This window comes from Neurospora crassa, linkage group V (assembly GCF_000182925.2).
Source record: "Neurospora crassa OR74A linkage group V, whole genome shotgun sequence".
Taxonomy (NCBI): Eukaryota; Fungi; Ascomycota; class Sordariomycetes; order Sordariales; family Sordariaceae; genus Neurospora; species Neurospora crassa.
The window spans coordinates 3,542,279-3,568,767 of NC_026505.1; the positions used below are offsets into that span (position 1 = coordinate 3,542,279).

A 26,489-nucleotide genomic window follows, 5' to 3' on the forward strand; every position below is an offset into this window, starting at 1 on the left:
GTTCAGTGTGGGGTTTCAATGGGGCCTGCCGTGCCTGCCCAGCGGGGTTGACGACAAACCGTCTCACAATTGAGCCCTGTGTTCCGCCAATTGGCAACAATTGGTCCCTGAAACTTTCAATTGGGAGTGCCCATTCATGCCGCACTGACTCTTCAGGTTGCCAATTTGTTCCTTCCATCCCGTCGCGACCTGTTCTGATACTTGGAACGCATCTAATTAACATTGTGATGTACTATTTCGTGGCACAGTATCTGCTTACCTACGCTTGTCTAGACCACCAAGTTCAATGATCACATCAGTTCTGGCTTTGTGTCTACATGATGTTCAAGCGGCAGGCCAGACAGTACTCGACAAATTTGATCTTTTGATTGTCATTGATGCGAACACTCGAATCGACTACAGTGGTGAAGCAATCCTGGCTTGCACTTGTGCTTCCAGGGCCTTCAAATCAGCCCATGAAAAGCATCTGTGACGTCGGTGCGTAAATAGGCTACCCGTGGCCCAATCATCGATTCCTTCCCACCCAAACTCCATCCGAACTCCAGGGTATTTGTACTTGTCCCAACCGTAGACCTCGCCAACAAAAGAAATGAACATGACCCGTTTGGGTGGTGGTGAGCGTTATGACACATGTCCCCTAGTTACTCCTACCTCCGTCCATCCGTTCTCCTGTTGCTTCTGTTGCAAGTGTTGCTGGAAGGATTGTTGTTGCATGACTCCTAGGCCGGTTCCCGCCCCCTGAGCACTTTTTGCTGACCCGTTCGAGCCCGGCCTGGATCCATGAGCTCTTCCGTAGCCCGGGTGATGCAGGACCGGTGCCTGAGGCTGAGCCGGCATTTGGTAGTACGCTCCTGCGCCATCGCCACCAGCGTTGCCGGTGTTGTTGTTATTGTAGGGACTCTCCACCTCGTGCATCTCGTACATCTCATCTCGCCCCTTGCCCTTCCCGCTACTCTCGTATCCTAAGTTGGAGTTTGACGGCTTAGATCGCAAACTGGCGTCTTCACCACCCAGCGCAATGCCAACTGCAATCTCCCGTTGCCGCTGCTCATGTTGGCTTTGCAAGTGTGCCATCATGCTCTGCTGCGTGATGGGGCTGGGCCACTGAGAAAAGGGTGGAGGTGGCGGAGAGGCTCCGTTTGCGACCGAAGAGCCAGCGGGCGATAATCGCTCTTCGATCTGGCCCAACCGCTGGTGCGTGCCCGGCCACTGCATACCCGATGCTGGCAGTCCGTCTGTTACGCTGACGGGACTGTTGTACTGGCTCGAGTATGGGCTGAAATACCGCGGCAGGGCCGGTCCGTCCGTATGTGCGCTGATGGGACTCTCGTCCCACCCCCTGAGCGGCCTCTGGCTGAGAGGTGTCTCAGAAATCTCCCCGCCGCCGCTGCCGCCATGACCCGCATGCCTCGTCTTGGGATGAGGCCATCCCTGTCCGGCATTGCGACTTTGGAGTTCACGCAAAAAGCGGCGCCTTCGCCGTTTTCCGTTGCAAACAATGACAAAGCCCAAAATGGCCAGGATGAGAGCAAGCCCACCGAAGGCTATGCCGACACGCGCGCCCAAAGATATCGGGCCATAGTCCGGCAGGGGGAGGCCCTTTGGCTCTGGCTCGGTGATGGTGACATTGTTGAACTCGTTGGCAAAAGGGTCGCCGCGGAAGGATATGGTTGAGCCTACCTCGGGCCTTTGGGTGCAGGATGCGTTCAATAGAGTGACGTAGTTCACCAGATAGTTCCCTCCCACGTCGTAATTTGCCAGACAATGATTGCACTGAGTAACGGCCTGGTCATCCCAATCATCACAGTAGCTAAACGCGCCGGTACTGGTGGTCATATTTTGCCATAAGACCGAGTCCTTGAGAGGCTCACATGCCTTACTTTAAATTGAGAAGAGCTGTCAGTTACTATCAATGTAGGATGGACAAGAGCGGGCCTACCTGGTAATGCAAGGGTTATTTCCAGCCTCTGGATGGGGATTATGTGGCTGACCCCACAGACAATAAGCAAGATTATATCGGAGGTTATCTAGGAGAAGGTCGAATATCAGTATCGGCTTGAATGCGTTTTGAGTCGAAGCAACAACTCACATAGGAATGACTTGACATCTGTCTCGTTCCCTTGACTGTATTCACTCGTCATCTGGCATTGCATACACGCCTTGTACACGGCTCCTGCGTTGGTCATGTCATATTCGTCCTGTGTGCACACAGTTTCATCCCCGGCCGTTGCTCCTAGAGTGTTGCCGCAATATTGAGCGCATGGTGATCCAGCAGTTGTGAAGATGGCCGTTGTCAATGGTGCTAATGCCACGGCAGCCGTGACAATGAAGAGTGACGGACGAACATTGCCGCCCACCATTTTGACCCGTGATCTTTCTTGAGGTCGTCTGCTCGGTTTTCGTCCCTGTATATTTCGTACGTCTCTGTGTCGCAAAAAGCTGGTGGTCGGTCGCGACAGTGGGCCTGCTTGACAGTGCTTGTCCGATATCCGGTCCAGTGGTATCGATTTTCCGCGCCACGCTTCCTATCTTCCGTCCTTCCCACTCTGACGCCCGTACATATGAAAATATGCTGTGTGCGGAGATTCGGTGTGGGTAGCGGAAAGTGCTCATTTATTGCCACAGAGTTTCTCTGTACGACATGGCTAGTATGCTATCATCCGCAGTTGGTGCGTAGAAGAAAGTTGACCGGCTTTCTTCGTGTCACGAGCGAGGAAGCAGGAGGCAGGGGATAAAGCGCGGGGTGGGAAAGGGCCGCCAGTATCAAAGGAAATCAGGTATATAACAGAAGCTTGTTGACGCGAGAAGAAGTAATGCTGACCCGAAGACTTCACAGCAGGTACATGTCCTCTCTTTAGCTGACAGATAGCGGCTGTTGGTTTCCAACAGGGGATCCAGATAGCCGTGATCAAGACGGGAAGGATGTTGAAAAGCTAGGAAGGTCGTCAGAGGCAGGCATTCGTAATTGTGATATGAGAGTTTAAAGGTGCAGGGGGCACAGTGAGATTGAGACAGTCTGGACTCGAGCACCTCTTGCAAAAGCCATTGGTTGAGGAGTTGGGGTCCGCGTCCAGGGCATATCGAAGATCTTGCCAAACCTTGACCTTAACAGCGGGCAACGGCCCCGTTCCCGTTCCCCTGAAGGCCTGGGGTTGGCGGACGCGATGGACGGGACCGAACGGGTTGGGGGGAAAATTGCCATGACAGGGTCGCTTTTGGCGAGGGAGTGGAGGGGCAGAGACAGAAGAGGCAGAACAGACAAGCTCACTCGACGAGAGCTGGAGCGAGAAGCCACAAGTCTAGTGAGGTGTGATTGGAGTCCAAATTGCCGTAACGACCAAACGGGCACCATGAACCATGGGCCATCACGGGGGTGGTGAGAAAAGGTCTCTTCACCATTAGACCGAAATCTTCTCTCCTTGGACACGAACACAGCGTCATGGAGGCATCGGCACGACTGCCGACATGTCCCCCGAGAGCCCCGTCCCGTGACGACAAGAGACCATTTTCTTGACTTGTGAAGTGGGGGTGAAATGCATGATTGTTCTGCGCTCTGGATGGAGGCTTGAGAGTTTGGGACTCTTGCGGGCTTGCCAAGACCGGGAACCTGTAGCTAAGCGGCACAAAACCCTCTGGCCCCATCACGGCCCATGCATTGCGCAGGAACGTCATTGACCAATCAGGAAAACGAGATGCGACGTCGGCGGTGGTTTGCCTGCAAGGGCCCCCGGCGGCCTAAGCACATCGCCGTGAGCAGACAGTGAGCACATCGCTGAAAGCACCGTGGACATTTCGAGCCTTTTCACGCTCGGTTCCTGGCTTCCCTCTCTTTTGCTCCACTTGTCGGGCTCGTCCCGTCCGGCAACAGCGACAATCTCGTCACATCACTTCATCTCCTCATCTAATTCCCTTTTCTTCTTCATCAACCCGACGGCCCCTCCCGATCCGGCAAAGAACTCTATCGCCAGTTTCGACCGCTCCCTATCGATCATCATCAGCCGAAGACAGGTGCGAATGGAAATGGCCCGACTGAACAGGCCACCTCCTGGCTGGTCCTCAGTTGGATGGCCATCAAGACGTCCGTCGTGATATTCTCAGAGAGGCTGTGGCTGTGAGAAGAAGGCAAAGAGGGCAACTTGGGCAAGCGGCCTCGATGGTTGTTCGTCTGGGGCCAACCAACCAAGTCTTCAGCCGACTCTCTCGCGTTGCACCACATGTTCTCGCTTCCACTGCAACATGTAATCGTTGGTCACACACAGGTGGTCATCATTTCCGCGACCCCAACCGTTGGATGGCTCTCTTTGTGTGCTGCGCGACATTGATGAGATGCACCCATTCACGACAAGTGTCTCACACCTCATCCCACACACATCCTACGCCGCCAACCCCCACCCACCATCAAGTGGACGAGACCGGAGCTGAGGCACTGTACATTCGTATCCAGCTGGGCTAGCTAAATGTACTGCGTATGTATTCGATATGCCGAAAATGATTCCCCCTTTCAACGCCCTCTTCATCTCTCGATGTTTGCCATTTTACTCGAAAGCGCAGAAAAGAAATGAACCAAGTCGTCATAAGCTCCACTATGAGCTTTGAACAACCAGGCCTTAGCCGCCCGCTGGAACCCAGGAAACCTTGCCATGTCACGTCACTTGTTGGACTTGAATGCCATTTACAACCAGACATGAACAGACAATGTGCGTGACGAGGGCGATGCAGTGTGAGTACCTAACCTATCGCATAGTTGATGTGCTGAAGCCGCACTGGTGTCCGGTTGCCGTCCGGTTGCCGACGCGCTATCATCTTCGCCTTTCTCTAGCAATCAACAAAACTATCCACAAGCCCAATGGGTATCGTTTACCCGGTTAAAGCCGTCATTATCACTCCTTGTTCGATCCATGTTTCGGAGAGGTCTTCGACCCAGGACCGGGCCCAATCAAGGCCATGATGGCGACGTCTCTAAGCACGATGTATCATCTCGACTACCAACTATGTACTCCTTTGTTGCCACACCTTTGGCGGTTCTCGTTCCATCATCCGGTCTGTCAGCGAACGATTGCCATCGCACGGCCTCGGCGCGCACACGGTACACGGCACCACAGAAGGACCCAGCAATTTGGTATTGCCGCTGTGCTGCACACTATAGGTTGATAAACTACCACCGTGATATGGCACTGGGGCCGAAACGGTTGAGATCCTGTTTTACTGCCATCGACCCTACGCTACCATGTATTAACCTCGCTGCCTGTCGCTTATCAGATTCTCGAGTCGGTTCGTTGGGCGAGTTCTTACCACGAGACTAAGAGATTGGGAAATAGTAACTAAACATGGTGAAGGGGGACGTGAAGGAATGTATGCCCGTTCTGGACACTCGCCGAGTATGGGAAAGGGAGATGTCATTCAAAGTGCATTTCTCCAGCGACCGTAACCGTAACCCTTAGTTTCAAGCCAGCTTGTCGCTCACCACTTGACAGCAAACGTCCTGCTGCACGGTTTCAATCTGTCATGATCCATCACTACACCCGTTGAGTTTATAGCTGATATCCGCATGTCCCGCTTCGGTCAACTCAAAACCCGGGACCTTGGCCAAAAAGCTTGACGATGCTTAGGTTCGCTACTGTGATACTTTCGAAACACCTAGCAACACCACGCATGCAAGTCACCTACGGGCCATTCACCTGATTCGACGGATGACTCTTTTGTTGTCCGAGCAATCTGGTGTTTCTTCGGCGTTCTATGCAGGTGGTAGTACCTAGTGTCTTACAACCGTGTCGCTGGTATGACAGGAGGAAGTGGTCTCAAGCATGACATGAGCGATATGAATAGCTCGGTGACCCTTCGATCCGTTGCCGCTCAGCTCCCCCCCCCCCCCCCTCCCAAAACTACCGCCGCCCCGGCACACTTGATGGTGAAAGGGAAGTAAAGAGTGCTGGACAGCCTTAGGATAGATTGAGCCCCTGGTATTGAGCTTGATGGGTCGAGCCGCCGGGAGGGGAGATAATCGGTACCGCTTTTCTGAACCGATAGAGTGATCTCTGTTCACAGCATACTCAAGACAAGAGCATCAAGAGTCAATATCAGCCCCTCGGCATCTGTGTCGCGGTCTACCCCTGAATTCTCATCAAAGGAGAGAGTGTCTGTCAATACCTCTATACAATAAAACTGGGATCGAAGAATTGGACTTAGTAACATCCACGGGCCTCAACAACTGCAACGTAATGTCACGTTTAATAGTTTGTCATTCTTTCCATCGAGCCCATCAGCTCTCAACAGACAACTAATCATGTTGCTGCCTTTCAACAAGGTCATGAGCGAGATTCAGTTAACACTTTCATTCAAATTGCCATACCCCAACGTATCTTCCCTGCTCTGCTTGTCGTTTACTCGATGATTCCTTCCAGCTAGACAGAGCGTACCTACCTAACGACGTTCTTGTTGTTCCCGAATTTCCCCTCAAGCCCCATTCCTCCGACTTCGAACATCCCCCAAACCTTCCAACCTCTCTCTCACTCAGTATACTTCCAATACAGCCTTTCGAACCTCACACTCTTCAAAAACCAATCCTCTTTCCCCTCTCCATCCTTCCCCTTCACCCACCGCTCATGATAATGTCCACCCCCGGCCCCTTGCCACCCTGTCTCCCCCTCCTTTGGCGCCGCATGGTAAATCACTGCAAAGATAACCTCGTACTCATCCTCACTGATGCTGGTGAACTCTCCCGCCCCCGAAACCAGATGCATCGTCTGTAGGCCTTTGAATTTGTCGGAGAAGTATGCGGTCCAAGACGCCAGGGAGTCGAAAGCCAAGGTGACGGGCCCTGCGGCGGACGGTTCGACGATGGGGGAGGAGGAGAAATAGTCGATGAAGTTAAAGGTACAAGAAGGGAGGATGAGGGAGGTGAGGAGGGGGAATTGTTGGGTGTCGATGTAGCGGCAGTAGCGGAGTTTTTGGGATTGGATGCGGGATTCTGCTGGGGATGACATTTTTGGTTGGTCGTAGGCTTGGTGCAATGCTGGTGGATGATGATGGCTTTGGGCTGTTGAAGGACTCTTTTTGCCAGTTGAGGGATGCGGTGGGTGTTGTCCTTAATGTGGTTGGCTATGTGTGGTGGTGGTGTCGAATAAATGAATGAATGAGATGTGAGACTTTGTTTTTGTTTCGTGAATGTCGGTCAAATGGATGGTGGATGGTGCGATGTGAGCGATATGATGATAACCTGGAATAGAAGAAATATAATGATGAAGTTACGAACCACTGGGGCTTCTGGCTGTGCATGATTTTATATGACTCGATTCAGACAGCTCGCCGGCAACGTCCTCGTTGTTTTAATTGCCCTGGCAATAAGACCAATCAGAGATTTCTTCAATCCGAGATTATTTTCCCAGTGCAGGTGCTACGAAAAAAGGATCTTTGCGTATGCCGGTGGTTTTATGTGAAAATTTTGGGGAAGCATAACCGTGGTTTACTCGAGTTGAGACCCAGTTTGAGACTGTTATCCCAAAGGGGAAATATGGCAAGCAACGAATTTTCGGCAGGATTCCCAAACACAGATTGGGTGTGCTGACATGCTGACATATGTATCGACTTCATTGACAATGTTTGCGGACCAAGTCAGTAGAGGTAGTATTGATTGATCGTCGCCAAAAGAAGGATACGAAGTTCACAACTCCATGACATGACTATACACTGCCATCTGTACTCTTCGCAGGTTTAATGTGTGTACGGCGTTGGAATCGGGGGCTAAAGTTCTTTGCTTTTTGAATGGGGACCCAAGCCCCGCCTGATTCCAAATTCCCCCACGGAAGGAATAAGACGATAAGACGCACGTGTGTGGCGGCGCTGGCAACGGTTTCATCATCTTCTGTGCCGCTGAATGGCGGGATCTCCCTCGGGTACGGGAACTGAGAGGGATCAATAGGGTGTTTTTTGCGGCAACTCAACGAAAGGACTTCAAGAAAGAGATACGAGGGAAAGGTAATGTGTGCGTTGGTAGAGCTTGTTTGTGGACAGCGTTGCTCTACGTATCGGTCTACATTGCTGGGGCAGGTAATAGTGTTCAAGAAAGGGCTGTTCAACGTCATTACAGAGTTGAGACTGTCGACGATGGGCAAATGGGAAGGAGCAAGGCATCATGTTTTGTGATTTATATCGCGACAATCATTCGGAAAGAAATCCTTCACTTACTTCGTATCGGAAGATAGAGTACCTACTCAGTGGGCGTAGATAACACTTCCTCCACTGCCACAGTCTCCGTCCACACCTTCTTCTCCTCCGCCATCGTAAGCTGCTCGACAATATTCACAGTCGCATCTTCCTCATCACCATCCCTCATCACATACTCTTCAGCTTCCACACCTCTATTCTCCATGCTCAATCAATGTCCCCGCCAACAGCTTCTTATAGCGGTAGCTTCCGGTGATGGCTGGAGCTTGTAAAGGTGTGAGCGGTCGACGGTTGCAGGGTCACAGGATGGAAATAGCGTCCCATTGAAGATGGCATGGTAGTTCTCGGCTATCTTGCTCTTGTAGCCGTACCAAGCCATGATATTGTTGGTCAAATGGTGATGGCCCATGTGGAAAACATACCGCCCCGAATGAAGTTCATCTTGAAGGCAGCCATGGTGAGATGGTTCTGATATTTGCCTCGGGCCTCTCTCCGTCAGTCATGGACAAGACGCTTCATTGCTCGAGGTTCCTGAGAGTCACGGTATTGAAGTTCGCCCATTCGATGTCGTCAATAGACGGGCACTTGTCTGTACCTAGTCTCATGGGCGTCGATGACTAGGTACAAAGATTGACAATGAAAGTCACATAAATTACCGCTTTCGAGACTTTATATGAAATCGCTATAGATAGATGCCTAGCGAGCTCAAGAATCGCAACCCATGGGATCTAGCCTGTAGCTAGTCCACCAACCCCATCATCTTGATCCAAGCTCAGATCGCATATAGAAAACATGCCGATAATCCTCACATCCCGTCGGTTGTATCCAAGTGATACATTGCAGATGTTCTCTATGCGGGGTGCTCGGGCAACACTAAACTGCTCACCAAGATGATGATTGTGTTCGTGCTTAGACACGTAGCCGAATAATCCTGCCACCTCCTTTTGCTGTAACCTTGATAGCGATGCATATGTGCTCCCTTGGGTTTTCTAGAGAGAAGATGGTGGCTCATGTTGATGTCTCCCCAAGCATCCAACCGAGTTCGAGTCCAAGATAGAATTTATGGTCGACTTTTGGCAGGGCGGCCACTAGTACGGTCCTATGAAGATTGCATTTGAGCGCCAACATCGAAATCTCGAACGCGAAAGCGAAGGATTTGGTGGAAGATATACTGTACGGTGCTGCAGTTAGGCAAGTGAGACGGGGTACGGTACCCTTTAGGGCGATTCGTAGAGCAACAGAAACGGCTTAGCGTGACGTTGGAGTATGGTTGTCCAATCAAGATTGATTGGTGTATGGTGTAATTGCTACACCTTCACAATATCTTTGTGCCCTGGAGATAGCTATTGAAGTGTTACGTTGAGGATGATACGTTTGAAAACCCCGTGTCTCATAATAATTTCCGGTGCCGTAGACCAGGCCGGAACTAGAAGGCACTGTCAAAGAGCGAACCTCTGTTGAGTTCAGAAAGCAAAGTTTGAAAGACATTCATTTCGCAAGAATAAATCCTCCTATCCAGCATGAGATGGGATAGGAAATATCAACAACCCTGGTGCTCCTGTTTGGTATATCCTGTTCACGAGCAGCTCAAGTCTCAATACGAAAATGAAAAGATCGAGATGGTTGAAATTGTCGAGTGACGTTGAAAGCAACTTCAAAAGGCGGTAAGTGACCATGCCTAATACGTGTAAGAACTGTGGATCTGGGTGTCGTTGCTAGTTGACGGTCATCTGGATGGCCGCATGATATGACGGCTCGTTAGAGATGGAAGCTGGTCCTAGCTCGTTGGTGATGTGGGCGGATAGCATACAAAGGATGTCAAGCTCGCGGATGTGTTTGGTCCGTCTTTGGCTTGAAATTGGATGTTGGCGTGAGGGAGTTATTGATCGTTGAATTGGAAGAAGCGTTGCTGGAGGTTGAAACAAACTGCGAACCGACAGTGTAGGGCAGTTCATTATCGCTTTTTGGCCAATCACAGGGCGCATACAAGCCAAGAACCAGATCACGCTTCTAGTGTAGGTACACTATACTACGGATTGGGCGACACATGGGTATCGAGTCTGGACCTGCATTTGACCATCTCGCATGTCGCTGCCGTCACAGTCACCTTGCCTTCTCACATCCCTCTCATTTGCTTTCCCTCGCTGCCATGACGAACTGATATCTAAACCACGAGATGTTGATGAATGAAGCAAGGCCCCCTCCCCCGGGAACCGCTTGGATCTGTAAGAGCGAGGGAAGCTCTGGACACTTGCACTGACGAGCCGCCGTACAAGTGCCGGCTCGGGACAGGTTTTCGTGCACAGTCTCATATCATGCAGGTGCCCCTGGGAACAGTTGACACAAACAGCTGGGAAAAGCCAAATCTTTGCTTGATCCCATTGATTCGGTCAATTTGTCGTTCGTGTTCCTGGTTCGGCGTGGCGCGGTTCGCCATTCAGCTATGTGAATGTGACCAGGGCAATCTAGACAAAATTTTGTGAAGGCAAGAGTGTGACGGGGCCCTTGAAGATTTGATCACATTTCCACTTCGTTGCCATGATTCTCGTGATCCGCACTCTCTTCTCGCACAACATTGGCAGTGACCCTCCAGCGCTGTCCCGCTAGCGCAGGCTGCCGAGATCTCTTGCAGGCGAGAAGTCAGGGGCTCGGGACAAGCCAAGTTACGAGCAGAGGTACCGACCAACCACACCTCGCCGTGAGGGTACCCCGTGGTCTATCTGAAGAAGCCTAACAGACGCAGGCCCCATCGCGCCATCTTAATCATCCCACTCCCTCCGCGGGTGCCCGCCAATGCCTTCCTTCCAGGGCAGACATTGGCAGTCCTAGGAAACCCAATGGCGGCAAGAAGGTAATATGATGGCAAGTCCGCTGGCCATTCACACTTCCAGGTTGATAAGTTTTCTCATCGCCCGAAAGAATGCCGTGAAGTACGAACCGTGACACGAGCTCCAGGTACGGGGTGGAAGCGTCCTGCTGTGTTGCATACCTACTTCCATGCGCCCACCATCTCCATCTTCCACTTGTTCTCTGCTTCTGACTCTTTTCAGTTGCATCGAATTCGAAACGAAACAAGAAGAAAGAAAGAGTGCAGTTCGCGCCTCTTACACCACCTGGACGCCCGCATACCCGCATTCTTGGGGAAAAGGGTCCAAAACTAATCTAGCGGAAGTCCAAGACGCCCCCAGTGTCACCACACTTTCCAGCTCAACGAAACGAGAAGGACGTGAGCAAGGGGATTTCAATCCAACGAAGGAAGCAACCAACAACTCAGCCCTTTACGCCAACTGTGCCGCTTCTACCGCCCTTCTTCCTCGCCTGTCTTGTCTTTGATCCAGAAGCACGAGGCACAGCTCCGACCGTCTCCGCAAGCCCCCCTCAACGAGATATATTTTAAATATCCTTCGTTTTTTCAACACCATTAGCTCTGGATAATTCCGATCCGTCGGCCTCACTGTCGCCAAGGTCAGCACTAAAGCAGCGTCTACGGCAGTTACGAGACAACGCTTACTGCGCCAACAACGCGCGCTCGACCACATAATAAGTCAAAACCACTGGAGAAAAAAAAAATAGGAACATCAACCTACCAGTCTATTCTCCATCATCATCATGCGCATCGGGTGTCTTCAGTTCGCGCCCCAGGTTGGGGATGTCTCCAACAACCTCAGTCGTGCCGACGCCGTTTTGGCTAAGGCCAATCAGAGGGAATTGGAGGATCTAGACCTACTTGTTCTTCCTGAAATGGCCTTTTCTGGTAAGCAGCCTCCATTTTCTCGTTCAGAATCACGGTCATCCACGTAGGAACTAACATTGCGCAAAGGATACAACTTCAAGTCCCTAGAAGAAATCCAGCCCTTTCTCGAACCGTCGGGATCCGGAATCAGTGCTTTGTGGGCACGGACAAATGCTCTCAAGTATGACTGTACTGTTGCCGTTGGCTACCCCGAAAAGGTCGGGTCTTCGGGTTCACCGCGTGGATCTTCCCCCGAGTACTACAACTCACTGCTTGTTGTCAATGGGGAAGGCGAAACCGTTGCAAACTATCGCAAGTCCTTCCTCTACTACACCGACCAGACTTGGGCCCTGGAAGGTGGAGGTTTCTATGGCGGCAGGATGGAGGGCTTCGGCAACGTTGCCATGGGAATCTGTGAGTATTTCCGATCCCAGTTGTAATTGACTGCTCAAGAGACTGTCGTACTAACTTCTTCACAGGTATGGATATCAAGTATGTCCTAGACCCACTTTACTGTTGTTGTACGTAGCTAACGTGTGATAGTCCCTACAAGTTCGAGGCCCCCTGGCATAAATTCGAGTTCGCTTTCCACGTTCTTGAAGTTCGAGCAAACCTAGTCATTCTTTCAATGGCATGGCTTACCCACGAGGATCCATCAACGTTCACTCCCCTCGCTCAGGAACCGGATCTGGCAACCATGACATATTGGCTTCAACGATTCGAGCCTGTCATCCGAGACGAGAGCGACGAGGAACTCATTGTTGTGTTCTGCAATCGCTGCGGCATGGAAGACGACGTCTTATACGCGGGCACCAGTGCCGTCATTGGAATCAAGAACGGTGAGGTGTCTGTTTATGGACTCCTCGGCCGTGGTTCCAAGGAGTTGCTGGTCGTCAACACTGACGCCCCGCCCTATGGAAAGCTGGTCAATCGCCCTGACGCCGCTACCGATAACAATGAAGAGCACATACCCAGAACAACCCCTGGCACTACTGGGAATCCAGTTTCTCCCGACCAAGCCAACACAACCTCCCTTAATTCCCCTGTGAGAACACATACACAACCAGAGGCAGCAGTGCAAGCCGCAGCTTCTAACAGACATATAGGGGGCAACAGACGCAGCCCAGTCGAGGCCAGAAAACGACCAACCTTGAACATACCTACAAAGCCTCCTCGCTTCGTGGCAGACGAGGAAGAGGATTGTAGTGATTCAGGCATGGAGAACTACGCTGATTACCAAGGCAACTGTGGAGGACGTGACGGGCATGCTTATGTAGGAAGAGCAGAAGCTGTAGAGAGCCCGGTATATCCCAGTCCGACTGTCATGGCCATGCGACCCAAGCTTCCCATTCACAAAGGTGCACGTACACTCCCGCCCATTACTACCAAGCGGGTGCCATCTGGGGTAAAGCCTGGAAACTATCTTACTAGTTGTGATCTTTATACTCCTCCCATCACACCCTACGACGATGCATCGCTGTCAGCAGCCCGCCGAATACCATTGCCCTTTTCACCCGCTGTGGACACACCGGTTGAACCAAACTGGCCCGTTTCGGCCAGGACTGACTATAACGGCCAACCATTCCACACTCTTCCCTCCGGGCCAGCCAGCAGATCGACAAACATATCTGGTGGCAGATCCCGCAATTCGAGCCGTGCAAGGGGCCCAGAGATGCTCTCACCAGTCACGAGCCAACACCCCTTCCAATCAGCACGCACAGGTCCAACAGAACGGGTCCCAAGGCGGGCAAAACGCGAAGACGAGAAGGAGCATGAATATGGCGAGTTAAGCGTGGACAGGGCTGCAGCACGAAAGCCGGCCAAGACGGGTTTCGATGACCTCTTCAACACGATTCCCATCGCCGCAAGTCCCAGCATTTTCAAGACTACATTTTCCGAAGCAGAAATCATGAACAACCAGCAGCAGCAGCGTGCCGGCCAAGCAGTCCACATGAGACTGAGGGACGAGCCACGACCTCAAGTAGCTCCTCGACAACGTCCCACAGTTGAACGAATGCCTTCTAGACTCAGGAGCACATCAGCCTCAAACCCCAAGATCCCACCATCGTTCAATTATCCTCCACCCCCAGTCCCGCAAACGCCCCAATATACCCCTGTTTCTTATGCCTCGAGTTCCCGCTCATCGAGCAGAAGCAGGCAGGCTTCTTACACGAGAAGGGGCAGTGAGCAACGCACAGTTCCGTCAACTCCGAGCACCCCCAGCCCGACAACGCCGCATCATTATCACCAGCATCATGTGCTGCCCGCTACATCCTATGGTAGCAATAGCCATGTCCAGCAACCACATAAAAGAATGCCACAGGCTGTTGGTATTAATGATCATGACGATGAACCCGAGGCGTTTTACGGGCGAGGACCGGTAATACCGGTTGGAGGAATGACGGTAGGGAGAGATAGTAGAGGTCGAAAGATATCTACCCAGCAGCAGCCGTCTAGGAGGACACACTCTGTTGACCCTCATCGCCGGGAGCCTGCTGCCGAGAGGGGACGCAACGGTGGGGCTAGGGTCAACGGGAGGTATTATCCTCTGGATTTGTTGTCGCCTGTTTCTGTGTGAAAGAAAAATATTAGTGTTGGGCATCTCGAAGAACTTACAGATTGCGATAATCTCCTTTTCTTTTTTCGGATGTGTTGTGAATGAGATTGACATGTTGAAATTGTGTCGATGAACGACTTCTTCTGTTACTCTTCTTGAATGGAGATTTTTGAGGGTTTGGACGGGTCTGGAAAATATTTACACACTGTACCGGGCAACCGGGTTGGCTATATAAATTGGAAAGTAAAAGATTCAATGACGGCACCAAAAGTTCACATGCCATGTTCCATATACCTACTACCTTTTTCTGGGTAAATTGCACATCTCACGAGGAACGACGCATCCGGATATTATCCACTCAATGGAATCCTCTACACTTCATGCTCCGCTGCCGGCTACACCGCAAATGCTACATGCTAACCATCTATACTCCTTTCTCTGTAGTGCAGTATGCTATGCCAGTTGACTAAACATCAAAACCAACGCCGAGTAAACAATTCAATTCATAGCTTTCGCTCGGGTATTATCTTTTATGAACCTCATTATTCCTGCCCCAGGATCACCCCCTTCGCAATTTTGTTTTTCTTTTCTTCGCGAAGCCCCCCCTTATTCACTTCTTCGGTACCGCAAACTTCTTCGGATCCATGTTCAACTTACATAACCTCGCCACGCACCCGCTCAACTGCAACAGTGTCTGGACGCCCTCCAAAATCTTCATATGCGTAAACCCAATCTCCTTGATAAACTCGAGCTTAGCGTGCTCGCTCAGCGTCGGAATCGTCTTTGTGACCTTGAACATGGTGCTGATAATATCATGACTGGAATACCCCAGGTCCCACAGCTCCCGCAGCCCGTCCAGAGCCGCATCAACATTACCCTCGTAGCAGGCCTTGAGCATCGCCTGCACCTTGATCGGGTGCGGGCTATCCACAACTTTAAAGACATTATCCCCGCTCACGAAGCCGAAGCCGGCGTGTGTAGATTGCAGGTTATTAATCGCCTGCCGCATGTCTCCCTCGGCGCTGAAGACCAGCGCGGCCAGGCCGTCGTCGCTGTACTCGACTTTTTCGGCTTCGATGATTTGCAGCAGGCGTTTGACGACTTGCGCGTCGGTGAGCTTGGCGAAGCGCAGGATTGCGCAGCGGGATTGCAGAGGTTCGATGATCTTGTTGGATTGGTTGCAGGCGAAGGCAAAGCGCGTGGTGTTGGAGTAGATTTCCATTGTGCGGCGAAGCGCTTGTTGGGCGCCCGAGGTCATGCTGTCGGCTTCGTCGAGGATTACGATCTTGTGCCGACCTGGGGGGAGGGTGACTTTCTTCTGGGCGAAGCCTTTAATGCGCTGGCGGACTACTTCAATGCCTGTTTGTTTTTTTGGGTTGGTATGTCAGTATGGGGGGGTTTTTGTGTTGTTTGGCGTAGCTCATAGCCACAGAGCTGGATGCTCTTGTCCTTTTCTAACCTCGCTCGTCACTGGCATTCAACTCCAGTACCGCCTCCTTGTACGCATCACCTAGTAATTGCCTTGCCAGACACAAAACACTCGTCGTCTTGCCGATACCAGGCATGCCTGAAATAATAAAATGGGGCATGTTGCCCTCCTTTGCGATAATCTTGAGGCGCTCGATCGTTTCTGTGTTGCCGACCACATCGTCAAGGAAAACTGGTCTGTACTTTTCTACCCTGTTCGTAACTGCTGGTCAGCCTGATGCCCTATGGAGATCGAGAGTTCATTGAATCCTGATTAGACTCACCATGGTAGCTCGTAGGTCGGGGAAGAGCTTGCGGAGACCGAGGTTGCAGCCTTGGAGATGGAGGTTGAGGACTCGCCCCTCTCTTCTGCTTTGGCTGATGGCATTCTGGGTGGACAATAATCGAAGTTTTCTTGTGCGGATGGCCTGTTTCAAACCCCCAGATTTCTAAGTATTGCGATCCTCGATGTGTTGTTTGTTGGTTTACGATTTCTGAGCTGTCTGGAGGAAAAGGTCAGTGGAGCGGCGCGACGCGTCGCGTTTATCGATTTTAAGTGGTTTTGCATGGGTCTGGCCGAGATCGTCATACCCTAACCCTAGGAGTGCTTCTAGCAAACTCTCAGTGTCCGACCTTGTTCGTTTGTCTTGATGGGATAAAAAAAACCAAAGAAAAAAAAAATCCAAAAAAAATCGTGATGGCTCCTTCGGACTTGGAGGTTTTGAAACTCTTATTAGACTAAGCTTCTGTTCAAGCCAGCGTTGAGAAGAGCTTAGTCTGACGTTGCCACAAACATCTATCCAGAGGCCTTTGGCAGCACATCCCTTCGAGTAACTCGACAAATGTGCGTGCTTTCCCATTACAGGATTCGCTACCTCCATGCTTAAGTTGCGCAAACCACCCTCAAAGTGTATTACGGAGCGTAGTTAGATCCGAAATGTGTGGTCGGGGTGGCGGGCGACGTGTGCATATCATGGAAGAGTACGAAATAAAGAAGGGGAGGGCACAGAGTATGGCATAAATGAGCTTTTTCTATCCTGTCTACCTCCGGGTATCCTCCCCAAGTACCAGTAACGCCTTATCAGTGATTTCTTACGTGCGGTAGTCTCCATTAATGGTACTATTCAGATCTTATGTCAGCAGTCGTCACCCAAACTCGAATGAGGGCGGATCAACTTACATGTACTCGTGGCTGTAGTCGCAAGTCCAGTAGGTAGCCTGCTTGTCACCAGTTCCGAGTCTGACAAGGATCTCAAGGTCCTCAAGCTCGAGGATCTCAGCAGCACGAGCCTCATCAACCTGCTCGGGTTCGCCGTTGACGAGCAACTTCAGCTCAGCAGTGCCGTCAGTGGGGATGAAAGAAACATTGGTCTTTTCAGGGACAACCTCAGAAACATCGTTGACGGGAAGGCCGGGCTCAGAAACAAGGGAGTAACCAGTAGCGCAGAGGATACGGCCCCTAATGACAACGTCAGTAGCTGCCGAAACGCATGGGATAATTTTCCGCAACTTACCAGTTGGCATCCTTGCCGTAGAGAGCAGTCTTCACCAGGGGAGAACGGGCAATGGTGCTGGCAATTTTCCTAGCGGCCTCCTCGCTAGCAGCTTCGACAACGCGGATAGTAACAAACTTGGTGGCACCCTCGCCATCACGGACGATCAGCTTGGCAAGGTCGGTAGAGAAATCGGTCAGGACAGTCTGGAAGGCATCGTAGTCGGGAGTGTTGGCAACGACTTCCTTTCCGCCAGCAGCACCATTGGCAAGCAGGGCAACGGTGTCGTTGGTGGAAGTGTCGCCATCGATCGTGATGCTGTTGAACGAACGGTCGACGGCGTGCTTGAGAACGGCGGGTAGTACGGTGGAGGAAACGGGAGCATCGGTGGCGATGATACCAAGGAGGGTAGCCATGTTGGGATGAATCATACCAGCTCCCTTGGTCATGCCGGCGATGCGGTACTCGACTGAAGGAGAGGAGGGAAGCTTGAAGGACCGGGAGATGAGCTTGGGGAAAGTGTCGGTGGTGCAGATAGCCTTGGCAGCCGTGAGCCAGTGATCGTGGGTAGAGCCCATGGCCTTGTGAGCCCGGGGGATATTGCTGGTGATCTTTTCGATGGGCAGACGCTGACCGATAACACCAGTGCTCATAACGAGAGTGCTCTCGCTCTGGCCAAAGCACTCATCGGCGGCCTGGGCCATCTTGCCGGCATCCTCCAAGCCTCCCTTACCAGTGACGGCGTTGGCGCATCCCGAGTTGACAACGACACCTTGAATACCCTGGTTGCCCTTCTTCTGTAACAAGCTACGACTGAAAGTAACGGGGGCGGCCTGGAACTTGTTCTTGGTGAAGACGGCGGCGGCGGCGCAGGGACGGTCCGAAGCGACAAGGCAAACATCGGGCTTGGTGGTGTTCTTGGGCTTGACGCCTACGTTGATGCCGGAAGCCGAGAAGCCCAAGGGATAGGTGCCAGAAGTAGGGACATACTTCTTCTTGGCCGCGGGGATGGAGCCGCTGACGGGAGCCGAGTAGGACCTGGACTGAATTTTTTGAAGAGTACGAGTCACTTGGGCGCCTGATTGCCTCAATTGGCTGAGGACACAGCCGTTGAGGCTCTCCATAACTGCTGTGAAATGCCGAGACTGAAGCTTCCTTGGGAAAAGGGGTGGCTGGAGTTGGTGATTCCCTTCTTAGAAAGTAAACAACCGAAAAGGCGCAATTCAGTACCTGTTAGGCCACAAGGGTACACGGTCCACGATGCGCCGAGCGCGGTATCGAAACTAGTCGGAGATATCAAAGTGAGCGCAGAGAAGGTTCACGATGGACAACCCATATTTGAGGCACAAGAGTTATTTTTTTTTCGAGATCTAGACGGGCCCAAAGGCATATTTTTTTTATCTTCATGTCGTCCCTCGGAGTTGGTTTCACTTTATTGTTATTAGTCACAGCTCGCAGCAACCATTGAGAAGTCGCAACCATACATGGGTGTTGCCGTCAGGGCAAACAAGCGACATCAAGCGAGGCATCATGCCATCGGCAATGACTCCTCCTGCCGGGAGAGGATCGCTCCGAGCGCCGGGAAAGCGCGTCCCCGCGCCTGCCCTGCCAAGACACGGATCAATCACGGCCAGAGCTCCAACTGCCCCACCAAAAACGCAATTGCCCCACCCAAAGCTCCTGGCTTCCATAAAAGGGCGTTTTCGTTGGCTGCAATTTCTTCGTGCTTCCATTCCCCAAAAAGACACGATTCACTCAACGTCTGTCTTTGCCTTCCAGGCAGCGTTACATCCCACCGCTGCCTGTGGCTTCTTCCCCTTTCCACATTTTTTCCTACAGAGGGATGCCGACTTGAGCTTCTTTTGAGAAATCGAAGACTAAGAATCAGCATCTTGCTTCCAGTCCCCTTCACAACACCACACCACACCACACCACATCACATCACATCACACCGCACGCACAGATCTCGACAAGATGTCGTCTGAAATCATGGCGGCCTACTGGCAGGCGCCACCAATGGCTAGGTGAGCTTTGCCGTCTGAGCTGGTTTCTTCCCACGCCCGATATCGTGTGCAAGAGCTGGCAAAGAGCATCCATGAACACATACCAACTTGCTTCAGGACATTGGCGACGGCCATTCTCGTTACTTCCATCATGGCCTATTTCGGGCCGTTGCCGATCAGCTGGATCTACTTCGATGAGAGCAGACTCTTCAAACTGCCGCCTGAGCTATGGCGTCTTGTTACATCTTTCCTGCTCAGCTCTCCGCAGCTGGGCATCGTGTTGGATCCGTACTTTGGTAAGCAACCCTTGCTCGAAGAAAACTTCGTGGTCAACAAGGATGCTAACCAGGATCGCAGCCTATCTGTACTTGAGCCAACTTGAAACCTCAAACCCCAAGTTCCAAAGGAAGGAAGACGTCCTATGGTATTTGATTACTGTTGGTGGTTTCATCATTGTAGGTTTGACATCTCTTTTTTTCTTCTTATTTTCTTCCCCTCTTGACTACACCTTTTCCCTCAAACCCGTCACAACACACATTGGAATCCTCGGAATATCTGCCCGCATAGTGCAATGCATACAACTATTGCGGTTCCTGGAACCGAGGAAGATTACCGCTACATCTCAGCCGCCCATCATTCGCAAAATACCGGGTGGGCTGCGGTGTGGCCATGGTGGGAATGCTTTGGATGACCCGAGCAATATACTCTGTGTGCTCGGTGTGGTTTTTTAGCGCCCTACATCTCAACACTAAGCATTCGTGCTTTTTGGTACCATACTCCAGCATTTCTGTTAGCAGAATTGCTAACAGATGATAGATCGTAAACCGAATCTTCCTGGGTGGGTATTTTTTCCTCCAAGGATTGATTATCGCGCTGTGCTACACTGCCGTTCAAGATGCCCGCGGCGCGAAGTCGAACTTTTTCTTCTTCACGGTGCCTGCGCAGCTGATTCCGTATTGCATGCTCCTCTCGTCGTTGCTCATGAACCCCGCGGTGATCCCTCTTCAGATCACCGGTATTCTTGCTGCTCACTGGCATGACTTTATGACCCGTCTGTGGCCCGAATTCGGCGGCGGTTCGAGCCTGCTGCCGACACCCGCTTTTCTGTCTCGTTTTGTCGAGACGCCGCGAGTGTTCCGCCGCGAGTACGGCACTGCGATACGTCCCGGTTCTGGCGCTCCGTCTACAGGTCGCACTACAGGTGCCTCCACCGGCTCGGTGCTCCCGGATTCGTGGAGGACTCGGGGTTCAGGTCATCGTCTGGGCGGTGATTGAAAGTGGTTTCGCATGAGAAAGAGTTTGAAACCATGCGGATATATGGTAGAGGGCACAGACAGCATGGTAGATCGATTGAGATAGCAATGATAATCTGATTTATCGTTCAATGTTCTGTGTATTTAGACCTGCTGTCGGTAGCATTGCTTTAGCTGGTCATGAATTCAAGTACAGCAAACCCCATAAAATCCACACGCAGTAAACTCCAGGTCCCAGGAGGAAACCCGCCTACTCGGGAGCCAGAAGGTAATCGTCGTATCTTTCCACAACGAAAGTCCCTCCTCAAAGCGACACCGTTTCCTATACACCAAACCAACAGTATGATCCAAATGAATATACAACGAATGGAAAATGGCCTTCCCGGTCGACAATCTTGAGCACCAACCCTTACTAATCATCAGATCACCAAATATCACTCTCCCTCCCAATCTCCACCTCCTCATAATGCCTCCCATTATTCCCACTGTGTCTCTTCTCCCGTCTTCCACTTTCTCCTCCGTGTCCCGGTCCTTGGTGATCAACACCAAAACTCCTCGATCGATCTCTACCCCCCTTACTCCTCCCTCCTCCACTTCCCGGTGCCAGAACTGGATTTCCATACTCATCCACATAGTACCCCCCATGCTGCTGCTGCTGCTGTTGCTGTAGCTGATGATACTGCTGATGAGAATATTGAGGAAACGCCAGCGGTCCACTAATAGACATATCCTCCATCCCGCTCAGCGGGCGGTGGTTGCTGGTGGACATTACCATGTCTACCATGAGACCACCACTGTTCTTTCCACCGCTCAGGTTGCTGCCGCTCCCGGTGGTTTGGTTGGGGTTGTTGGGAGAGTTGTGGCTGCTGCTGTTGTGCTGCTGTTGGTGGAGATTGAGTTGGGGAGGAGGGAATTTCTTCTTTTTGTTGTTTTTGATGGGGATGGAAATGGTGGGCACGAGACCGCTTCGGGTGGCGCGGGAGGAGGAGGAGGCGACGGAGGCGGGGGTGGGGAGGGCCACGGGAGATTGCTGTGGTTGATGCGGTTGCTGTGGTTGTCGTTGTTGATGATATCCTTGGGATTGTTGCTGTTGCTGTTCATGGTAATGGCTGTCTTCATCGTCCTCTTGGTCTGCTGAGGCGAGACAAAGTGCGGCGGAGATATTACGCTGGCCTTTGGCGTCCTTCTCTGGATCCGCTGCGTAGTAGTTCTCGTCGTCGGAGAAGGTGGTCGCGCCTGTTCCCCCGGATCCCGGTGGAGAGGGGAAGGTCTGCTTTTCTTTGCTTCCCGTCACCCTCGCATCGTTCTCCCTACTTCCTCCTGTTACGGTGGCGGTGGCAGTGGATGAAGAGCCGCGATAGGCTTGCAGTGGCATGCTGTTGCTGTCTGTGGTTGAAGGACAGTACACCGGGTTGCTGTTGTCTTCGGAGGGTCGACGAGTGATGGGTTTGAGTATTGTCCCACGAACCACTGCCTTGGGAAGATATGCTGGATGGGTTGGCATTGCGCTTGCCATGTCGTCTAGTGGAGGTGACTCTGGGTTTTGGGTCCGGGGGTCTGCTGAGAACTGGGCGGGAGTTGAGTGCCCGGTACCTCCCTGTTTGTCCATCTTGTAATCCAAAGTGTAGGTAGGAGCTCGGCGAGGAACTGGCCCGAATGTCCTCCCCATGTGGTGCTGGCCCCGTTGAACAGAGTTGGCATACTGATAATACTCGCTGTCTTCGGCATCATAGCGTCGTTGTCGTCGATAGTAAAGGACAAATAGAGCAGCACTGGCCAAGAACAGCGCCGCCGCCCCGACAGCTATGCCGACGATAGCCCCGGTGCTCAAAGGCTCTTTGGTGTCTCTCCGGACAAGGGATGTCCATGTCTGTGTTGTCATGGTCAGACACACAGAGGATCACCTCTATGTTCGACAAGAAAGAAGGGTGCTGGCGTTAAAAAACGGTTACTCAAGCGTTAACCTTGTTCAGATGTCGTCCGGTCCTTGGCCATCTATGCGGGCGTTTCTGTATAGTAGAACTCCCTGCCGCTGCCTTGTAACTGGGCAACACTCGAAAGGAACCCGGGGACGCTAAGGTCGTCCTCAAGTCGAAAGAAGTCAAAATAGACGGACAAATCAGTCCCGAGGGGGGAGGAAAGGTGAAGGCAACCACTTGGGGCTTGGCATAGTCAAGTACACTGAAGATATAATGTAAGTAGGAGGAGCAGGCTGGCTGTTGGGACTCGGTCCTCCGCTGATCTTACCTCCAAGGTTACACGGCACAGTAAGACTGCCTTGGACGGGCACAAGAAGACGAGGTCACCATCACCCGGGCAGTTGGTACTGTAGTAATGCGCTGCGGTAAATAGTGAGGTAGTGACTAGTTACATAATATCGACTAATACCCAACAGTGATGCTAATGCAAGCCAACTAGGTTATCTTGAAGGACTAATGTAAAGAAAGTGAAAGAGTAGCATTGCGAGTATCGACGATCTTACCTCAAACTAAGCTCCAGACAGCCAGATTCCTGAGCTTCCGACAGGGCCACAGCCATGCAGATATGAAGGTTTTGTCCAGGATTTGCCGAGTGAGGCTGTCCAGTCGGCAGGTTTGCTAGAGGGCTCCCGCTGAAAATGGGGTGCTGCAGGTGAGAGCAAAGGCCGCGAAGGGTCGGGTGTGAAGAGACGGTAGGGCGCACTGGCTGAGCTGCGGGAGACCCTCGACTTTGGCCACACCCGTTGTAACACCAGTTCTAGTGGTTCTTACGTGGTGTCGACTGCGGACCATGGACCCAATCCGTCCTGGGATTGGTAGACTAGCATCAGGCTGGTCGAGGCCCTTCTTCTCAGGGAAGTCCCGTTTTTCGTCTCATCCCTTGGCTTGTTTGGTTTATCCATCTGATGGATGGATGGGTTGGGACAGTTGGGACTTTTGGCCTGTGGTGGTGTGAAGGCATGATCCAATCATGTTGGCTCGTCAGGAGGGCGGGATATCGGGATGGCATCCAACGGTTTTCGGGTCTCCAAGAGGCAACCGAGTGTGGGCAAAAAGGATACGTAACAGTCACAAGTCTGGCGAGTCTGGTTAGCCAACTGTTTGTTTGCCTCGATCGCGAGCCAGTTAGGGCCTGGTTTGACAAGCGCTAGAGTGTGACATTGGCAAAGTTTGAGTAGCACGCAGCAGAGATTTCTGGAAGAGAAATGGCAGTCGAGAATAATAAGAGGAGAACAGTGTTGAAAAAGAGTCCAGTCACTGCCAAGCATGCGCACAAGGTGAGGTGACTGGAGTACACTAGGTTGTCAACTGGAAATGTCAAAAGTGCGTGCAAGTGGAAGGTGACCGTTGAAAGTGGACACCGGAGGGCATCTGCAATCAAAGATGGGGGCCCGGACTGTCCCGCGCTAATCTCAATGGACCTTGACGACCTGGAGCTCGAGCTGCAAGCGACATGCGCACGGACCATCTCCAGATCTCTTGCCATCACCGTCCAATTGAGTTGAGGGCTGAAGATCTGACCCTGGGCTCAACAGCGAGTAACAGTTCGGCACTTCACCTTTTCGGTTTCCCAGATGACAGCCAAATCTCGGAAGGCGATCATGGATACGGAATCCTTTTGAAGGAAGAAGTGAAGCGCACAACTATCAGGGGACATCACAATGGTGAAATGACCTGTCGGCCTTCTATGAAAGTCGAAACGAATCCACATGGGCGCGGGCGGCACAAAACGACCGTTGTCCCTAGCGCTCCCGTTGCTGATCATCCCGCCGTCCATGGCTGATTCACCATTTCCGTCCCGCTGATGTTTTTTGCGTGACCAAATTGAAGCCGAGACCGATACAGCAAGCACTTGTCAGAACGGAAGACCAATACTAGCTTCTCCGTTCCCGGAATGCCTTCCCATGTTTTACCCCGAGCTTCCCCTCCCTCCCGACACCCTTCGTGCTGATCAATCAGGCGTGTACACTACACTACAGGACTGTCAGCAATGGTCGTGTGGGCGGCCGAACTGGCGACCCCAATGATCCCTGGCATGTTGGCCTGTCTCTTTTTCTTCTTCCCCCCTCTCTTTTCGGTCTCTTTTCTGCGACTTTTGCGAAACCCTCTGGCTCTCCCCATCGTTCCTACTATGTAACTTCCATTTCCATCTTAGGAGGCCCGTCTGCCCCATCATATCACCATGCAATATGTACGGCCCGATAAGTGTCACTATTGAGGTTGCAACGCATCTGGCCGCCTCCACCCTTTCTGGGTGCGCCCATCTTTTGAGGACCTCGGTTGCCAGTCTCAAATGATCAGGGAATACAGAAGTGTCTGTACCTGTAAGACGTAGAGACTGCTGGGTGCTGACTGTCCGGGCTGCAGCATTTGGCAAGATTGGCTGTTACTCTTCGATAACTCGGTAACTCCTCTTCGGGTTCACAGCAGCCTTGTCCAAATTTCCTCGTCTGCCAGTCGGGATGCTACGTATGAAGGAAGAGGATGAATGCATCAAGGTCTAACGACATGACCAACTCAGCCTGTTTATCTCATGTTCGATCCTCAAAAGACAGCAGGTGTTCGCGCCGGACTACACGCAGAATGCAGTATTAATCGGCACCCATCACTCGCCAGTTCTCGCCAGTCATCATTGAGAATATTTCCCGGCTGTCTGGTTCACCCTCAATATGATACGAGAAAATGCATTACGCGATGGGCACAATGCTTAACCGACCCTGCTAAGTCGCCGGGTTGTGTTCAATATAGGGAAGGAGACAAGGGAGATCAGCAACAGTAACGACCGGCTTGACATCCGCGTAGTTGACGTTGCATTTTCTGCGGCAGCCGTCTGTAAAAACCCCTCTGTCTGATCCCGTTGGTTCCTCGGACAGCTTGTCTACGTAGTGCAACACTGCCAGACCCGTGCCGCAAAACGCTTCCTATGTACACCATGAGGAACCTTCGCAAGTCGAGGAACGGTTTCGGCCCCCATCTTTATCTGTTTCTTGCGCCCCCGAGGAACAGAAGCCTCGGCAGAGAGGTTTCAGCCCCAGGCACAGCCATCACTCAGATAAAATGCTTTAGACGAGGCCTTCAGGTTGTCAGCTGTCCCCAAACAGTTGCGGTAACACTACTTACTGACCGGGTCAGATATTTGCACTTTCATGAGCTTTGAACGCTCGAGTCGCGGGTCTACGTATGGTTCTTGACATGGCACATGTTCTGCCTGTCACTGAATCGAGCTCCTCCGGAGGCTTACAAACCGAATAGCCAGGGCATCTATAGGCACCGGGCGCTTGTTATCAACAAATTGGGTGACAAATCCAGGAACATGGCATAGTTAAGCCTTTATCTGGCCCTCAAGGTGTCGACCGTTCACAGCAACAAGTACGGAAAGGTCTGAAGAAAGTCGAGAAACTCGCATTTTGCCTGTGGTGGGGGGGTTATAGTCATTTCTTACGCTTCTAGCGCTAGCTGCCATAGTAGCAAGCACCAGTCCCCCCCGTCTCTCCTGGGCGATATCATGAGACTGTGAGGGCAAAAGAGCCAAAAGACTCTACAAATGTGCAGCGCAGGGCAGAGTTGAGCTCGATGGTTTGCCATAAGGGATAAGTCGGCCACAAAACAGCACTCAACCGGTTTCAAACCAATCAAAAGCACAAAGCTTATGGTTTTAAGGCAATAAGCTGCCGGCCCGGTATGTCGGTAAGCTCCAAGGAGCTTCCATTCTCACCTTCACTACTGTGCGAATTTTCCGAATCACTTCAATTCTCAGACACCATTGGCTGGATACCAAAATCTGTTACTTGGCCATGATCTATCAGATTGTACAAGCTAGCGAACGACTTGACAGTTTTGG

At 51.9% G+C, this 26,489-nt stretch overlaps 8 protein-coding genes and 1 non-coding gene across 10 annotated transcripts; 4 read left to right on the forward strand and 5 right to left on the reverse strand.

The window, feature by feature from the left end:
• Positions 1-180: 180 nt before the first annotated feature.
• NCU01291 (hypothetical protein) lies at positions 181-3,395 on the reverse strand. Its single transcript, XM_955735.2, has 3 exons — positions 2,090-3,395; positions 1,940-2,027; positions 181-1,879 (listed from the first exon to the last, which is right to left on the reverse strand). The coding sequence occupies exons 1-3, from the start codon at positions 2,358-2,360 to the stop codon at positions 622-624; spliced, it is 1,617 nt and encodes a 538-aa protein (XP_960828.1). The 5' UTR covers positions 2,361-3,395; the 3' UTR covers positions 181-621.
• On the forward strand, positions 3,165-3,739 carry NCU11151 (hypothetical protein; the record flags this gene model as incomplete). Its single annotated transcript, XM_001728266.1, has 2 exons — positions 3,165-3,376; positions 3,664-3,739. The coding sequence occupies 2 exons, from the start codon at positions 3,165-3,167 to the stop codon at positions 3,737-3,739; spliced, it is 288 nt and encodes a 95-aa protein (XP_001728318.1).
• A 2,484-nt stretch (positions 3,740-6,223) lies between these two features.
• NCU01292 (hypothetical protein) lies at positions 6,224-7,249 on the reverse strand. Its single transcript, XM_956285.2, has one exon. The coding sequence runs from the start codon at positions 6,981-6,983 to the stop codon at positions 6,507-6,509; it is 477 nt and encodes a 158-aa protein (XP_961378.1). The 5' UTR covers positions 6,984-7,249; the 3' UTR covers positions 6,224-6,506.
• Positions 7,250-10,973: 3,724 nt separating this feature from the next.
• NCU01294 (hydrolase) lies at positions 10,974-14,775 on the forward strand. The gene is made up of 4 exons (XM_956287.2): positions 10,974-11,917; positions 11,984-12,310; positions 12,376-12,388; positions 12,440-14,775. Exons 1-4 carry the CDS (start codon positions 11,773-11,775, stop codon positions 14,472-14,474), a joined length of 2,520 nt encoding a protein of 839 aa, XP_961380.2. The 5' UTR covers positions 10,974-11,772; the 3' UTR covers positions 14,475-14,775.
• A 49-nt stretch (positions 14,776-14,824) lies between these two features.
• NCU10467 (replication factor C subunit 4) lies at positions 14,825-16,417 on the reverse strand. The gene is made up of 3 exons (XM_001728265.2): positions 16,205-16,417; positions 15,913-16,133; positions 14,825-15,812 (listed from the first exon to the last, which is right to left on the reverse strand). The coding sequence occupies exons 1-3, from the start codon at positions 16,306-16,308 to the stop codon at positions 15,064-15,066; spliced, it is 1,074 nt and encodes a 357-aa protein (XP_001728317.2). The 5' UTR covers positions 16,309-16,417; the 3' UTR covers positions 14,825-15,063.
• A 218-nt stretch (positions 16,418-16,635) lies between these two features.
• On the reverse strand, positions 16,636-18,834 carry arg-4 (arginine-4). Its single transcript, XM_001728264.2, has 3 exons — positions 17,435-18,834; positions 17,101-17,379; positions 16,636-17,040 (listed from the first exon to the last, which is right to left on the reverse strand). The coding sequence occupies exons 1-3, from the start codon at positions 18,535-18,537 to the stop codon at positions 17,013-17,015; spliced, it is 1,410 nt and encodes a 469-aa protein (XP_001728316.1). The 5' UTR covers positions 18,538-18,834; the 3' UTR covers positions 16,636-17,012.
• A 316-nt stretch (positions 18,835-19,150) lies between these two features.
• NCU01296 lies at positions 19,151-22,891 on the forward strand. 2 transcript variants are annotated; one of them, XM_011396202.1, is made up of 4 exons: positions 19,151-19,437; positions 19,534-19,712; positions 19,774-19,871; positions 20,233-22,891. In XM_011396202.1, the coding sequence occupies exons 1-4, from the start codon at positions 19,388-19,390 to the stop codon at positions 20,689-20,691; spliced, it is 786 nt and encodes a 261-aa protein (XP_011394504.1). In that variant the 5' UTR covers positions 19,151-19,387; the 3' UTR covers positions 20,692-22,891. The 2 variants fall into 2 exon arrangements, with proteins under 2 accessions (XP_011394504.1, XP_011394503.1); XM_011396201.1 differs by having other exon boundaries at positions 19,244-19,437; positions 19,774-20,748.
• On the reverse strand, positions 20,769-23,049 carry NCU01297 (hypothetical protein). Its single transcript, XM_956290.3, has 2 exons — positions 22,917-23,049; positions 20,769-22,850 (listed from the first exon to the last, which is right to left on the reverse strand). Exon 2 carries the CDS (start codon positions 22,549-22,551, stop codon positions 21,094-21,096), a length of 1,458 nt encoding a protein of 485 aa, XP_961383.1. The 5' UTR covers positions 22,552-22,850; positions 22,917-23,049; the 3' UTR covers positions 20,769-21,093.
• A 2,510-nt stretch (positions 23,050-25,559) lies between these two features.
• NCU14076 lies at positions 25,560-26,154 on the forward strand. The gene is made up of 2 exons (XR_897947.1): positions 25,560-25,727; positions 25,781-26,154. It is a non-coding gene; the product is annotated as a ncrg140 (non-coding RNA).
• The last annotated feature ends 335 nt before the right edge of the window (positions 26,155-26,489 follow it).